At 43.5% G+C, this 14,570-nt stretch overlaps 1 protein-coding gene across 1 annotated transcript; it reads left to right on the plus strand.

Moving 5' to 3' along the window:
* The first annotated feature begins 493 nt into the window (after positions 1-493).
* On the plus strand, positions 494-14,570 carry LOC117654249 (dynamin-1-like protein). The gene is made up of 12 exons (XM_034400601.1): positions 494-634; positions 1,610-1,717; positions 2,650-2,788; positions 3,980-4,185; positions 4,542-4,752; positions 5,449-5,549; positions 6,139-6,285; positions 6,366-6,529; positions 6,875-7,235; positions 11,725-12,016; positions 13,463-13,674; positions 14,428-14,570. The coding sequence occupies exons 2-12, from the start codon at positions 1,616-1,618 to the stop codon at positions 14,467-14,469; spliced, it is 1,977 nt and encodes a 658-aa protein (XP_034256492.1). The 5' UTR covers positions 494-634; positions 1,610-1,615; the 3' UTR covers positions 14,470-14,570.

A 14,570-nucleotide genomic window follows, 5' to 3' on the forward strand; every position in this document is an offset into this window, starting at 1 on the left:
AATTTATTACCAATGTTTGCTGTTATGCAATTCACGGCGTTTGCTGTGAACTAGTTCACGGCGTTCACTGTGATCTCGGTTACAGTGTTCACTGTGATCTGGCCACAGTAAACGCCGTGAATTGGAGCCTGATTTGCTGTACTTCGGTGCTTAGCGGCGTCAAACTCACAGTGTTTACTGGGGACCAGATCACAGTGAACACCGCGAACAAGATCACAGTGAATCCCGTGAGCAGATCACAGTAAACGCTGTGAATTGACCTACAGTGAAAACTGGTAATAAATTAACGGCATTTACAGGACATTTTTGGTTGAGTGCAGGCTTCCCCCTTCCACTTGTCCCCTCCCCGGGCTCCTCCGTCACTCCGTCTGAGCCACTGACCTCAAGAGGAGTATGTTATGTATTCTCCGCGGCCCGGCGACCGGCGCGCCAGACGGTCGTACAGCAAGCCGGCCGGGCCTGGGCCCTGGGCTGGGCGGGCCGGCAGTCGCGACGCAGAGCTCGCAGCGCGCGGGCGTCGGGTTATTTCCAGCCGCGCCAGTGAAGTGAGGCGGGACGCGTCGAGGGCAGCCAAGGCCACGGGGACGCGCCGGCTGGGTTCATCTTTTCCAGAGGCCTGCCTGCACCCAAGAAGGTGGGTGGAACCAAAGCATCCTGGGGGATACACTGTAAAAAATTTCGTCCTTTTGTACGGAAATGGCACAGAAAAATATAGTACGGAAGTACGGAGAAAAGTACGGAACTTTCCGTACTTGCTCCATATGAACCCATGTAAATGGGTACGGAAAAAAAGTACGGAACGTTCCGAAGTTGGCAAGTACGGACGGTCCAGGCAAATTATTGACCAGATATGTTCCCGAGGGGGAAATCACTCGCGTAATAGTCGGGTCGCCGATTCCTAGTATTACGCGTAATAGTAATAGCGTAATAGCCAAAATTTGTAAAAGTTTTCCTATTTAGAGTCCGATTTTAGTCTAAATCTGGAAATTTCCGAGCGTAATAAGCCTTCTGTAATAGCGTAATAGAACGTAATAGGGAGTAGTCGGGTCACAGTTTTTAAGAGTGATTTCCCCCTCGTATGTTCCTTACTTTTTCCGTACTTTTTTCTCACAGTGTAATGTTAAGTACACTGTCAGAACTAATCTCCGGAGTTGACGACTGTGTCTGAGGAGAAATGGTGCCGACAGAACCTTCGTAAATTCTTGAAGTTGTTATTGGTAGTTCAGTTATTTCGGCAACATTTTCCCCACGGACACCTTCGTTGGTTCCCAATCGTCTCTCGGGAAGATACTATCGTCTCCTTCCTCCCGATTTCCGTTTCGTTCAAAAGGATTTCGGTTACTCGTGGCCGTCTTCGGGCCGGGGCCGGGGCGACAGTCTACCGGGACCGGTTGTTTTGTGTCTGCACTCCGGCCGCACCACTCCGTTCCCCCCTCCTCCGGCCCGGCGCTGCCAGCCGGGCGCGGTGTTACCTCTACCCCTCCCCCTCCCCCCTTTCACCTCGCGCCCGCCTCCAGTACTAGAAGCCCCTTCCAGCAGATTGATGAGAATTGAACATTCTCAACTGGGCTTCATCTTGCACTTAACTTTGGTTTCTTTTGGGTTGCAGGACACAATGGAGACGTTGATTACCAAATTTAATACAATTCAGGACCAGTTCCGGTTGCTGAGAGAGGATCCTATTGAACTTCCGCAAATAGTCGTCGTTGGTATTCAGGTGAGGAGAAGAAAAGAACAACGTTGAAACCCCCAAATAAGTAAAAAGTGCACGGCCCTGTCAAGTTTCTTTAATAAATTTGAAATTTTCAAAAGAAATAGTTTTTAAGAGACACTTTCCTTGGACTAGTACACACTTGGATAAGTAGTGTTGTCACGCCAGTAAAAGGCGCGAATCACAAGGCTTGTCACTTTTCGACTGAATTTTTTTGTGAAACCAAACTGTTTCCTTGTGTCCGAACTTGTGTCCGAGCAGTGATCTTCGGACATTTAAATCTCACTGCAAAGCCAGTGGTAAGATTGCTTGCCACAAATTTGGCAAGCCGTTTAAAATGCCAAAATTTGGCAAGCTTTGGTCGGAAATCTTCATAAGCTTGCCAAATTTTGGCAAGCTGGGTGTTATTTCCGGGCCAAGCTTGCCATTTTTTTTGGCATTCAAAACGGCTTGCCAAATTTGTGGCAAGCAAACTTATACTCTCAGACTGTTATTGACTTTTTGTCCTTTGTTAAAGAGTATTTTAAACAGCAATGAAAAGTACTATTTCCTCAATATTTATGTAGGATTTTGTTCGTTATATTGACATGAAGTCAATTTGCTATTGACAAAGAGTCAATACGCAATTGACTTAAAAATAGTCAATAATTGATGTCAATTTAGTCTTTATAGTGAACAATATTGTACATGGTTACAAAGGAAATACTACATTTTATTGCTGTTTAAAAAACTACGTAAGCAAAGGACAAAATGTCAATAATGGAGAGACAAAAAGTCAATACGAATTTGAGAGTATACCACCGGCTTTGCAGTGTTTTTTTTTGGCATTCAAAACGGCTTGCCGAATTTGTGGCAAGCAAACTTACCACCGGCTTTGCAGTGCTCGTACCGTACTGCTTCAAAGAAATGGGCAAATTACGATTTCCATGTCCATTCAGAGTGCCGGAAAGTCTTCCGTTTTGGAGGCAATAGTGCAGCAGTCGTTCTTACCACGAGGCACTGGGATGGTCACGCGATGTCCGCTCATCCTCCAGCTGATCACCTGCCCCATGACAGACGCACGCCGTGACTCTAAAGGTGAGTCGGCTCCATTCCGGATAGAGAAGGACATGGTAAGGCAGGGCACGTACATGCACACTGAAAACATAAGTGTGTACTGAGTGAGTACACACACAGATCAATTAAGTGTGTGCTGAGTACACTTATAGAGCAATTAAGTGTGTACTGAGTACATACATAGATTTTCAGTGCAGACAGTGAATTAAAACAATTTTCAGCGACCTTTTGTTTTTACAACACTTAGCTCAGCGGTTCCCAACCTTGGGGTCGCGACCCCAAATGGGGTCGCGAAAAAATTTCGAAGGGTCGCGGCGAGGTGGTTGGGGTCGCCTGGGGTCGCGGCTGTTTCCCGGCTGGCAGAATTCAAAACGGTCGAAAATGCCTTTAAAAACTCGTGTTTTAGGCCGACTTTGAGCAGCAACTGCGTCTGATCCGAGGCGGTATTTCGTCCTCCCTCAGCGGGCATTTGGTCTTTGGACCTTCCTTTAGCATGCCTTTGTTACGGAGTGCGATTATCGGCCTTAGTTTGGGAGCAGTATTGTCTCAAAGTTGATGAAAACAGTATAAAATGCCTTTTAATGCCATTTTGATCCACTTTGAGACAATACTGCTCCCAAACTAAGGCCGATAATCGCACTCCGTAACAAAGGCATGTTAAAGGAAGGTCCAAAGACCAAATGCCCGTTGAGGGAGGACGAAATACCCCCTCGGATCAGACGCAAAGGTTGCTTAAAGTCGGCCCAAAACACGATTTTTCAAAGACATTTGTGAACGTTTTGATCAACTTTGTGGCAATACTGCTCCCAAACTAAGGTGGATTACCGCACTTTGTATCAAAGACATGCTAAAGGAGGGGTCGCGTGGGGTCGCGAAATTTTTCCTGGGGGTCGCGGAAATATTTTGTATCAAATTTGGGGTCGCGAACCGAAAAAGGTTGGGAACCGCTGACTTAGCTATCACTCCGTATTACTCTCATTCCAGGAACGTGACATCACGTTCAAACGAATGAGACACAATGTCACGTTCTTATTAGCATTGCGTCACATTCGTTCCAACGTAAAAATGCTAAATTATTGCCGATTCGCGTCAAAAAGAATGTGACACATAGCTCAAAGACACGTGACATTTTGTCACATTCGTTTCAACGTGATGTCGCGTTGCTGGAATGAGAGTGATTCTAATGTTGAACTACTCATTTTTTCCTTCCAGGCACTACTGATATTGAACAATGGGGAGAATTCCTCCACGCTGATGGGCAGATCTTTGAGATGACAGACATCAGGAGTGAAATCGAGAAAGAGACGATCAGGCTTGCCGGAGTGAATAAAAACATATCTCATGACAAGATCACCTTAAAAGTCTTCTCTCCAAGAGTACCGAATCTCACTCTTGTTGACCTACCTGGTATGATAAAGGTAACTTACATATATGCACCCCAGCAGGGCCAAACTTTCTTGAGAGAGAGAGAGAGAGAGAGAGAGAGAGTGGTCTTGTAAGAGCTGTAAGAAATAAATAGTGACTTATTCTGCGCAACAATGTACTCAGTACTCTCTCTTTGGAGTGTACCCACGAGTACGCTCCTACGATAGTGGCCTCAGATGAGTACACACTGGCACACCTGGCAATGAATGCAGATGAAAGTGTGTACTCATCTGAGCACACGCTCGCTGAAGTGTAGTTGCATTTTTAAGTACTAATCTGAGCAAGTATGTTGTGGATCATGATCGTGGAATGCTCCTAACGCTTCGTGATTTATTTGTCTTCATATAAGGTGCCAGTGGAGGGTCAGCCTTCTGACATTGAAAAACAAATCCGGGAACTTCTGTCTTTGTACATAAACAATCCACTGAGCATCATACTCGCTGTGGTTCCCGCGAACATGGACATGGCCGCCAACGAAGGTTTAAAATTAGCGAAGAAAGCTGATCCGGATGGCTCCAGGACTCTGGCTGTGCTCACCAAATTGGATCTCATGGATGAAGGTATGCTCCAGTAAAGGGACGCGCTAGCCACATCATGTGGGTGTTCTACCCGCTATCCCATTGACTAACTATTGAATTTCAATAGATGACTGCCGTTTGAGGTGCAAAGGTGCACTCAAAGGAGGCAAATCTGGGAAAACCTTAGAAATTTTTTACTGCCAAGTGTCCCGTAAAGAAAAACCAGACGTCTTTTCTTTCACTGTCAGATGCAGAGTACAAAAATATGACTCATTTTGTTTGTGTTTTTTAACGCTGGTTAACGTACTCACTGAATGTCATGGGACTTTTTATGTCCTATTGCTGAGGCAAATTTATTTAGTCACGGTTAGTATGGTGAAACAATTTTGTGTCGGCCAGGTGATCAATTGGGTAATGAAAGTACAATTTGCAGTAGGCGTCAAACAAAATGTATCACCGAGCCTAAAAGTGCATAAATCGTTGGGACCAAAAGTGTCTGATGACATTCAGTGTCATGGGTGACCGTGACCGTTAGCTACTACACGTAAGCAGCACCAAATAGAAACCACACGGTACATTAATCTACCCTTTGCCGACAAGTTCCAAAAAGTGGCACGAGGTGCCATGCTCCCCTATCTTGGATCACCTTTGATGGACTTCTCTTGTGTCAACATAAAAATTCATAGAAATTTTAAATGGCAGTCAGAAAGGTGTTAACGCTTAATTGTTACTTGACAGGAACTGACGCGTACCAAGCGCTCACCGGAAAGGTGATTCCAGTAAAACTAGGCATCATCGGTGTCGTCAACCGTTCTCAAAAAGCAATCGTGGACAAAAAGGTGAGGAACCTATATCCATTTCAAATTAGTATTGCGCTAGTTAGAACGGACATGGTGAGTAATAGCCTGTGTAATGGCTGCTATTCTTTTGGCAGTGCTGCGTCACGTTCCAAGGCACTGTGAAATCGCTGCGACCTTCAAACTAACCCCGATCCACGTTATATAGCTACTCACCTGCTCGACAAATTTGTATTGTACCATGCAAACAGTAATATGAACTGCAAACCTGGCACTATTAATTTGCTGCTAAATTCAAATAGATTTATTTAATTGGAAAATAAGAACTTAAATGTTAATTATTAACATTGACAGAATTATTAAATAAATGCCATCTCATCACTTACCTCTTCCTCCTGTTACTAGCCATGCGTCCAATAATTATTTTTTAAAAATGTTTTTGAGATAAAAATCGAAAATTTTTGATACATGGCTTTGGTGCACTTTCAAACTTAATCAGGATCAGGTTTTCTAGGAAACCACGTTCGAAATCTAATATGGCGTAAACCCTTGTACAGCACAATGATTTTCCGGGGTTAAGGGGTCTGCTTTGTAACCCAACTTTCTTAATTGATGCTCTTATTTTCCTCAGTCCATTGAAGACATGCTTCGGGATGAACGCAAGTTCTTGAAAAAGAAATACCCTGATTTGTTGAGTAAGAATGGGACCCCTTATCTGACAGAAACCCTCAGCAACCTGCTTCTGGACCACATCAGAACTTGCTTGCCTCGAGTGAAGGTAACAAGCAACAACACGTATCTACACAGCGTCCGCGTTCCACAATGTACTTTCTAATCATGTTACTTTTTTTCCTCCAGGATAGAGTTCAAAACGAAATACTCAAATGTGAAAACGATTTGAAAATATGTGGTGAGGTGATTACGGACAAGAAGAAATACTTGAGCAGGGTCTTGTCAGATTTCTGCAATGAGGTTTCGAAAGTTCTGGAAGGTGGGCAGCCCGCACCTGAATCCTCAAAACTGTGAGTTATGCTTATATAAAAAGCCGAACTGTACAATTTTGAGCAGTGCATACGCCACACATGGTCCAGAAACGCAAGTGTCGCAAGTGCTTCAGGCTTAAAGGCTTACTACTTAAAACACTGAGAAAACCTTACAAACTATTTCAGGCTTTACAAAGCAAAGCAGTTTGTTAGAACGAAGTATTTTGAGCATACATAAGCTTACAAAGAAAATACTTCGTAATTTACGAATTATTTCTTCGCATAACAAAGTAAATTAGTTTGTACGTATGAATGCTCAAAATACATCGTAAGGTTTTTAAGGGTGAACATGATTTTCCTAACCGATCAATTCGTTGTTCGCAGTCTGATTGGAGGCGCACACATCTGCTACCTCTTCAACAGACTGCAAACTGGCTTCACCTCCGTGGTGCCCTGCGACCTGTACTGCCTGGAGCGCGTGACGATGATGATCCGCAACGCCAGCGGGCCCAGGCCGCCCTTCCTCGTGTCGGAGCAGGTCCTGGAGGACTTGGTCAAGCCGCTGATAGCCGAGTTTCGCAAGCCCTCCCTCACGTGTGTCAAGGCGGTCATGATGGAGATAAAGCATGTTGGCAACGAAAAGTTTCCACTGGATGTCGGGAGTCGATTTCCTGTCATCAAGGAAAAGGCGGTAAAAATTCTTGACGACGTCCTGACGGAATATTCGAGACCTGCGTTGGACATGGTGAGTGAGCTAACCGGTGAATCGATCTGCACTTCAAGTAGGGTGGCCAATAATTCACGCCGATCAGAATAAAAAGGTTAAGATTGCCAATTTTTATACTACTTTATCAACGAAATTATCACTTTATCGCACCAAAACAAACTAGGGGTACGCGCCGTTTAGTCTGGGCGCGTAGTGTGGCTGAGCGATGCGAATTGACACAGTTTGTGCACTTTGGACTTTGCTTGAGTGGACGACTTGTGCATCTAAAAGGCTCATATTGAGTGAACTTTAGACCAGGGGTACAAATGGAAGTGGTTTTCGTTATCAGAACACACAAAACTGCTAGGATCAATGTCAAACTCAATTAAAAAATTTCGGTCCGAAATTGGTCAAAATTCGGTTAAATGTGAGTCTGGGAAAAGTTTTGGGGTCATTTTTGAGTTTAGCACACCAAAAACTGCAGGAAACAGTGTTAAACTTGACTTGAAATTTTTGGTCCGAAATGACCTAGTTTGAGATGAAAATATAAGTCAGGAGTCGACATGCGAGTGATGATTTTCGTTATCAGCACACCAAAAACTGCTGGAATCGATGTCAAACTCAATTGAAAAATTTTGGTCCGAAATTGGTCAAAACTCGGTTAAATGTTAGTCTGGGAAAAGTTTGGAGGTCATTTTTGAGTTTAGCACACCAAAAACTGCGGGAAACGATATATAACTCGACTTGAAAACTTTGGTCCAAAATGACCCAATTTGGGATGAAAATATAAGTCTGGAGTCGAAATGGGAGTGATTTTCGTTATCAGCACACCAAAATCTGCCAGGATCAATGTCAAACTCAATTTAAAAATTTTGGTCCAAAATTGGTCAAAAATTCGGTTAAATGTGAGTCTGGGAAAAGTTTGGAGATCATTTTTGAGTTTAGCACACCAAAAACTGCAGGAAACAACATAAAACTTGACTTGAAATTTTTGGTCCAAAATGACCTAACATGGGATGAAAATATAGGTCTGGTGTTAAAATGGAACTGATTTTCGTTATCAGCACTCAAAAAACTGCAAGAATCACTGTTCGATTCATTTAAAACAAATTAACCAAAAATCGGTTAAATTTTGGGTCAGAAGCACTCTGTCGTCACCAATGCCCTGATGCCACACCAATGCGAATCCCTCAGTCGAGTAACATTCAATTGCCAGCATTGAATCGCTTAATTGGCTACTCGTATGCTTGGGTCACTATTCGATATCTCTTTTTTCTTAAGGGGGGACCCTGGTGAAAAAATGGCCAAAACTGCCAAAAATTGTATTTTTAAAGTTCATAGATAAAAATGTGCATAGAAGGTTTCAGATTCAACGGGTTGAACACCTTTAAACTATGTGGGTAGTTCCTTCATCATTTGGAAAGAATTAACATTGAGATCAGTTGTTGTTGGCTTATACGCTCAACTTCACAGCTTTGCTCAGTCGACAAAAAATTTTGTCGTAGAAAGACTTCCTGCGTTCCTGGTTGACACCTACATGAGTCGTCTTGCATGGACTCAAATGATACCCAACGACGATTTGAAACAAACTCGTGTTGGGCGGAAGTAAGACGACGTTAAATGCGAAGTATGGAAACTATACCTGTTATATTCGCTGAGAAACGTGAGCGTGTAAGGGAGTATGGGGCGATTTGTAACAGATTTTGGAATCCTCTATACAAAATTAAGAACATTCTGGATATCGCTGTCAAACTTGTGCCGGTTGAGCAGTCTGGCCCTTCATCTAGACTGTGCAGCTCCATTGGATCAATCTGGAATCCGTTATCTTTGAAATCTAAGACGCTTTCCAAACCCTTGCGAGCTGTTACGAATCGCCCCAGCATGGGGTGATTTGTAACAGCCATGGGGCTTTTCATGACATCCTACACATTAAATGAAACATCGTCGGGAATGTTATCTCCTCCAGCAGTTGTTCTTCGGATGTCCTGCAGACGCCTTAAAATCTGCATTACAAGCTGCCGTTGACTAGGCCTGTGCGATTAATCGAATAATCGAAATCGATTTCCGATTATTTTAGTAATCGACGATTTTTTTTGTGGACCGATTCGATGCTCGGTAATCGAACTTTAAACGATTAAAAATCGGTGGCCGATTTTCAACCGATTAATAATTTTGAAACGGTTATCGATTACATTTATAGTTGTTTATTAACAGAAGACTTGACAATCTTTGCACTGTACTTGAAAAGCCTTAACTGTGGACCATGTTTACGCTTTACGAATTCTATTTCTTTTCAGTTTTATTCAATTTATTGGGCAAGAAATAATTGATTGAGGGCGATTAATCGCAAATGTTCGATTATTGATAATGCGATTAATCGGTTATCGTCGATTAATCGGCCTTGTTTCGATTGCCGATTACCGAGCATCGTATCGGTCGGCTTTTCGATTATTTCAATAATCGGTCGATTTCGATTTTGGACAATAATCGCACAGGCCTACCGTTGACCGCCTCAGCATTAACTGACCGGCTATGTCAACCCTAACCTCACTTTTTTCAATTTTGGAGGAAAGAATAGAATAACTCGCTTTCAAATGCATTTTGAGCTGTGTAAATGTATTGGAATTAGGCAGCAGATGGTACGAGAAAAAATTCAAGCATTTTATTGCAAAAACTACTTAAATTCTTGTTTTTATACGGGTCTGTTACGAATCACCCCAAATGCCGGCTACGCAAGAAATACGTCCCTAACTATCACTGGACAAAGTAAAAGCAACTTATGCCACGTGGTTACATTGTAAAGGCAATTATTAGAGGAACTGTGAACAATTTAAGTTTTGGGTCATTTTACCACTGGGCTTAGGTGTTTTTGGGTCCAGAAAAAATAATTTTTTTAGCTATCTACTTTTGATCAGCACCTCTTGAAACGCCTTTTTAACATGGTGCCTTAAAACTTTTTTTCGAGGACAAACTTGTCTTTTTCTAGCTGTAATTAGAACATAACTTGGAGAAAAAGGCAAGTTTGTCCTCGAAAAAAAGTTTTGAGGCACCATGTTAAAAAGGCGTTTCAAGAGGTGCTGATCAAAAGTAGATAGCTAAAAAAATTATTTTTTCTGGACCCAAAAACACCTAAGCCCAGTGGTAAAATGACCCAAAACTTAAATTGTTCACAGTTCCTCTAATAATTGCCTGACATGGCTGAAATTTTGTGGGGGTAGGCACCATTTAAGACAAAGAGGAGCGAAATCGCCGATGGTCTACTTCAAACGGCCCTGATATGCTCAAATCTTCAGTAAAAATAGTGAAATTGAGCAACTTTGAGAGCCCGTAGCATCCAAACCCGACGTCGTAGAGCCTCGTTCGACACGGCATTCGAAAGAGCGCATTTTTTTGAGTATCTGAGACCCATTTGGGTACTTTTTTGGATCTCGGTTTGCGAGAACCCATCTAGTCCCAAACCCTCGAAAACAGCTGTTTTTGGGGTGTTTAGACCCGTACCAAAGCCACAGGGGGTGTCGGATTTCGTCCAAGTGTCTTTTCGGCAGTTCGTATACATAGAAGGAACCGATAAAACACCACAAGCGCCCGCTCCTAGGATGTCGCCGACCAAGTGGTTTTTTTTGTCTGGAGCTTCTCAAAGGGGTCACGCTTCGAGGCCTCAACGGTACTTCGATGGTGATTCATACCTGGGCAGCCTCAGACAGAAACTTCCTTGAACTCAAAATAAAAGATTTGCCTGTTTTCGGTGCACCCTATATTTCAGACGCCCTCCAAAACTATACCTGAGCACCGATCACATCCGCTTCGATTGTTCAAGGACTCTCTACTTGAAGCGAAAGAGGGGCCATACTCAGATTTTCCTCTGCTCCCTCCACTTAAATTAATAAACGCATTTGTTACGAATCGCCCCTGTTACAAATCGCCCCATACTCCCTTACGAACAGAGGGACAGACGGACAGACAGACGCACGACTAGTCACTTTTCAGCGCGCCCAAACACGGCAAGGGCTTCGCTATCGCTCAGCCAATAATCTGGGCCAAAACCTTCGAGACACTGCAGTTTTAAAGCGATAACTTTGTTACTGCCGCGACGGGTGCGATAATTTGCCACGATGACTGCGATGGATCCACTTTGCGGACCCGCCACTTACATTGCTAATCCAAGTGTGGACCAAGTCCACGCAAGGACCACGGTGGTCATCGCTAAAAAAAAACGTGGACCACGAATGGTCCACGCTAGGAAGCGTACGGATGGTCCACAGTTCGAAGTGTGACTAGCCTATGAGGAGTTCAACGCTGTGAAGCGTGGACCACAGCTTGCTCCACGTTTCCTAGCGTGGACTATTCGGTAAAACCGCCTCCCGGGAACTGGCCAATATTCCTGAAAATCCCGATTTATTCTGGGAGTTGACCAATATTCCTGGGAACACCAAGATATTGTTTTACCGTGACGCTCACGTTTGGTCGTGACTCACAGAGCAATTCATTGAGAGGACCGATTAGAATGCTTTTACTCGCTTTGATCCAGGTCAATACCACAATCGACATTGAGCTGGGGCATATTACGTACGGCCAGTTCCAGTTGGACGACGCTATGGAGAAGCAACTGCAGATCGCTTTGAAAACTCCGGACGAAAGGGCTAAACTTGGATTGCCTGAACTTCCCATTCCATTTAAAACTGATGTGAAATACGTGGATTCTCTCAAGAGGAAAGTCAAGACTTCTGATTGGGAGTACAGTGATCCTATACAATCAGAGAGCGAGCTTCGCAAGATTCTGCAACTGAATGCCAACGATGAGAAACACATGCGAATTTTAGGTTTGTTTCACATACTAGTATTAATAATGTTATTTTTCATATACTATAGTGTTTTATGCACGTTTTTTTAAAAATGATTTCCGAACTTTCTGTTTGGATCTCAAATAAAACGTTGGCATGTACCCCAAATGAAGTGTCAGTATGCATCAACAGATGCATGCACCTTCCGGTACACACCTACAGATGTGTACTTGGCTGAATACACTCTTGCAGTAAACGTATTCGTCTGCAGGAGTGAAGTCAGCCAAGTAGGCATCTTTAGGTGTGTACTTGTTTAGATGGGAACTCACATGCTCCCCATGTGACGCGGTGTTACGCTCTACGGAAGTCCGCAATATGCAATATTTAGTATCTAATCACGGTTACTGAAATTACGGGGCCGTTCCATGGAACGACGCTTTGGAGAAGCAACTGCAGATCGCTTTGAAAACTCCGTACGAAAGGGTAAACTTGGATTGCCTAACTTCCCATTCCATTTAAACTGATGGAATACGTGGATTCTCTCAAGAGGTTTTCAGACTTCTGATTGGGATACAGTGATCCTATACAATCAGAGAGCGAGCTTCGCAAGATTCTGCAATGAATGCCAACGATGAGAAACACATGCGAATTTTAGGTTTGTTTCACATACTAGTATTAATAATGTTATTTTTCATATACTATAGTATTTTATGCACGTTTTTTAAAATTATTTCCGAACTTTCTGTTTGGATCTCAATTAAACGTTGGCATGTACCCCAAATGAAGTGTCAGTATGCATCAACAGATGCATGCACCTTCCGGTACACACCTACAGATGTGTACTTGGCTGAAAACTCTTGCAGTAAACGTATTGTCTGAGGAGTGAAGTCAGCCAAGTAGGCATCTTTAGGTGAGTACTTGTTTAGATGGGAACTCACTGCTGCCATGGATGCGGTGTCACGCTCTACGGAATCCGCAATATGCAATATTTAGTATCTAATCAGGTTGTTAACAGGAAATTAATGAAAGAATATAGTCAAACGCCGTGACAGTCGACACCGATAGACGGCGTGGACAATGAGTCACGCCATAAGCGGGTGTGAGACGCTGGCAATGACAGCGTTTGAAGATACAAGTCATGCCAAAAAGCGGCATGACGAGAAATTCACACCGAAAATTGGCGTGAATTTTTGAGTAACGCCGATTTTTGGCGTGACTTTTCTGTCATGCCGTTTATTGGCGTGACACTTTATTCACGCCCCTGCAGCGGCACGAAGTCACGCCGATAGATTTTTAGTGTAACAAGTGTGCATTTATATTTCGAAGTGATTATTGACACGCAGCGTTTATATAGTGAAAAGCCACTTACATGCACGCAGCGTGCACATAACGCGATTTTCATTATATACACGCCGGAAAAGCTTTTCCAGCGTGTATGTAGACTACTGCACTCATCGTCATTAATTTGAGGCTGCTCTGTTGCAGGATTGATGCTGAATCACTATTACCAGCTGGTCTCGAAAAAAGTGGCCGACACTGTGGCGAAGACAATCATGCATTTCGTGGTGAACGAGGTGAAACGGTACCTGCACGGCAAACTCACTGAAGGGATGTTCGTGGACGAGGTGATCGATACTTTGTTCGAGGAAGACCCCGGCATCGAGAAGAGAAGGCAGGACAACTTGGACAAGCTGGAGGTGCGTTTGAGTCGCTAGATATATTTTTGAGGAGATGAACAATTAAGACTAGGGGGCACAAGAAAACCATAAATACACTGCAAATTGGATGGAAAGACTTCGCGCCAAAGTATGGCGAGACATTAAAGTCTCGCCACGTTTTGGTCAGACAAAAAGTCTCGCCACAAAACGGCCTGACACATAAGTCTCACCACAAAGCGGCGAGTACTCCACTTGCATTAAAATATCAAAACTGAATATTTTTGCTGGTTTTAGCTATGTTTGGGGGGTTTTCACATGAAAGTAGAATGCTCCCACCTTGGCAAAATTTTAGAGTGTTTGAAGACAAGCACCAGTAATTTGCAATTGTGTGTACACTCCTGAGCTGGGTGGACCCCTCGTGAACGGTGCCATGCGAATTTTTAGTGGCGGTATTGTGCCCTGATAGGAGGCATGATTTAAAATAAATTCGACCAAACCAGTAGCTCTGAAAATGGAACTGTCTGACACATGGCCAAATTGTGGCATGACAAAAAGTCATGCCAGAAACTGGCGTGACAGGAAATTCACTCAAAAACTTGGCGTGGATTCTGAGTCACGCCGATTTTTGGCATGGCTTTTTTGTCCTGCCGTTTTTCTGCGTGACATTTAATTCACGGCCCCTGCAGGCACAAAGTCACGCCGGTAGATTTTTTCAGTGAGCGTTTCCCGAAAGAAAACGACGGGTCAGTGCGGCACTTTTCACACACTCTAACAGACTATTTTCCTTGACAGATGCTGGAACGGGTTTTCGGAGTGCTTCAAGGGATTGCGTAGCAATGCTGAACCTTGTGCCAAACGTCTTGGTGAGGACGACCAGCTGTCAGTATCTTGTGCACTATAAATTTGTATCATTGATTAAATTTGCAACCAACAAA

This window comes from Thrips palmi, unplaced genomic scaffold (genome assembly GCF_012932325.1).
Source record: "Thrips palmi isolate BJ-2018 unplaced genomic scaffold, TpBJ-2018v1 HiC_scaffold_10, whole genome shotgun sequence".
In the NCBI taxonomy this organism is placed as follows: domain Eukaryota; kingdom Metazoa; phylum Arthropoda; class Insecta; order Thysanoptera; family Thripidae; genus Thrips; species Thrips palmi.

Excerpts from the sequence above, each read along its gene's own strand:
- LOC117654249 (XM_034400601.1), top strand. The coding sequence starts at position 1,616 with ATGGAGACGTTGATTACCAAATTTAATACAATTCAGGACCAGTTCCGG. Across the intron at positions 2,789-3,979 it reads CGCACGCCGTGACTCTAAAG|GCACTACTGATATTGAACAA; the intron begins GTGAGTCGGCTC and ends TTTTCCTTCCAG. Across the intron at positions 6,530-6,874 it reads GCACCTGAATCCTCAAAACT|TCTGATTGGAGGCGCACACA; the intron begins GTGAGTTATGCT and ends CGTTGTTCGCAG.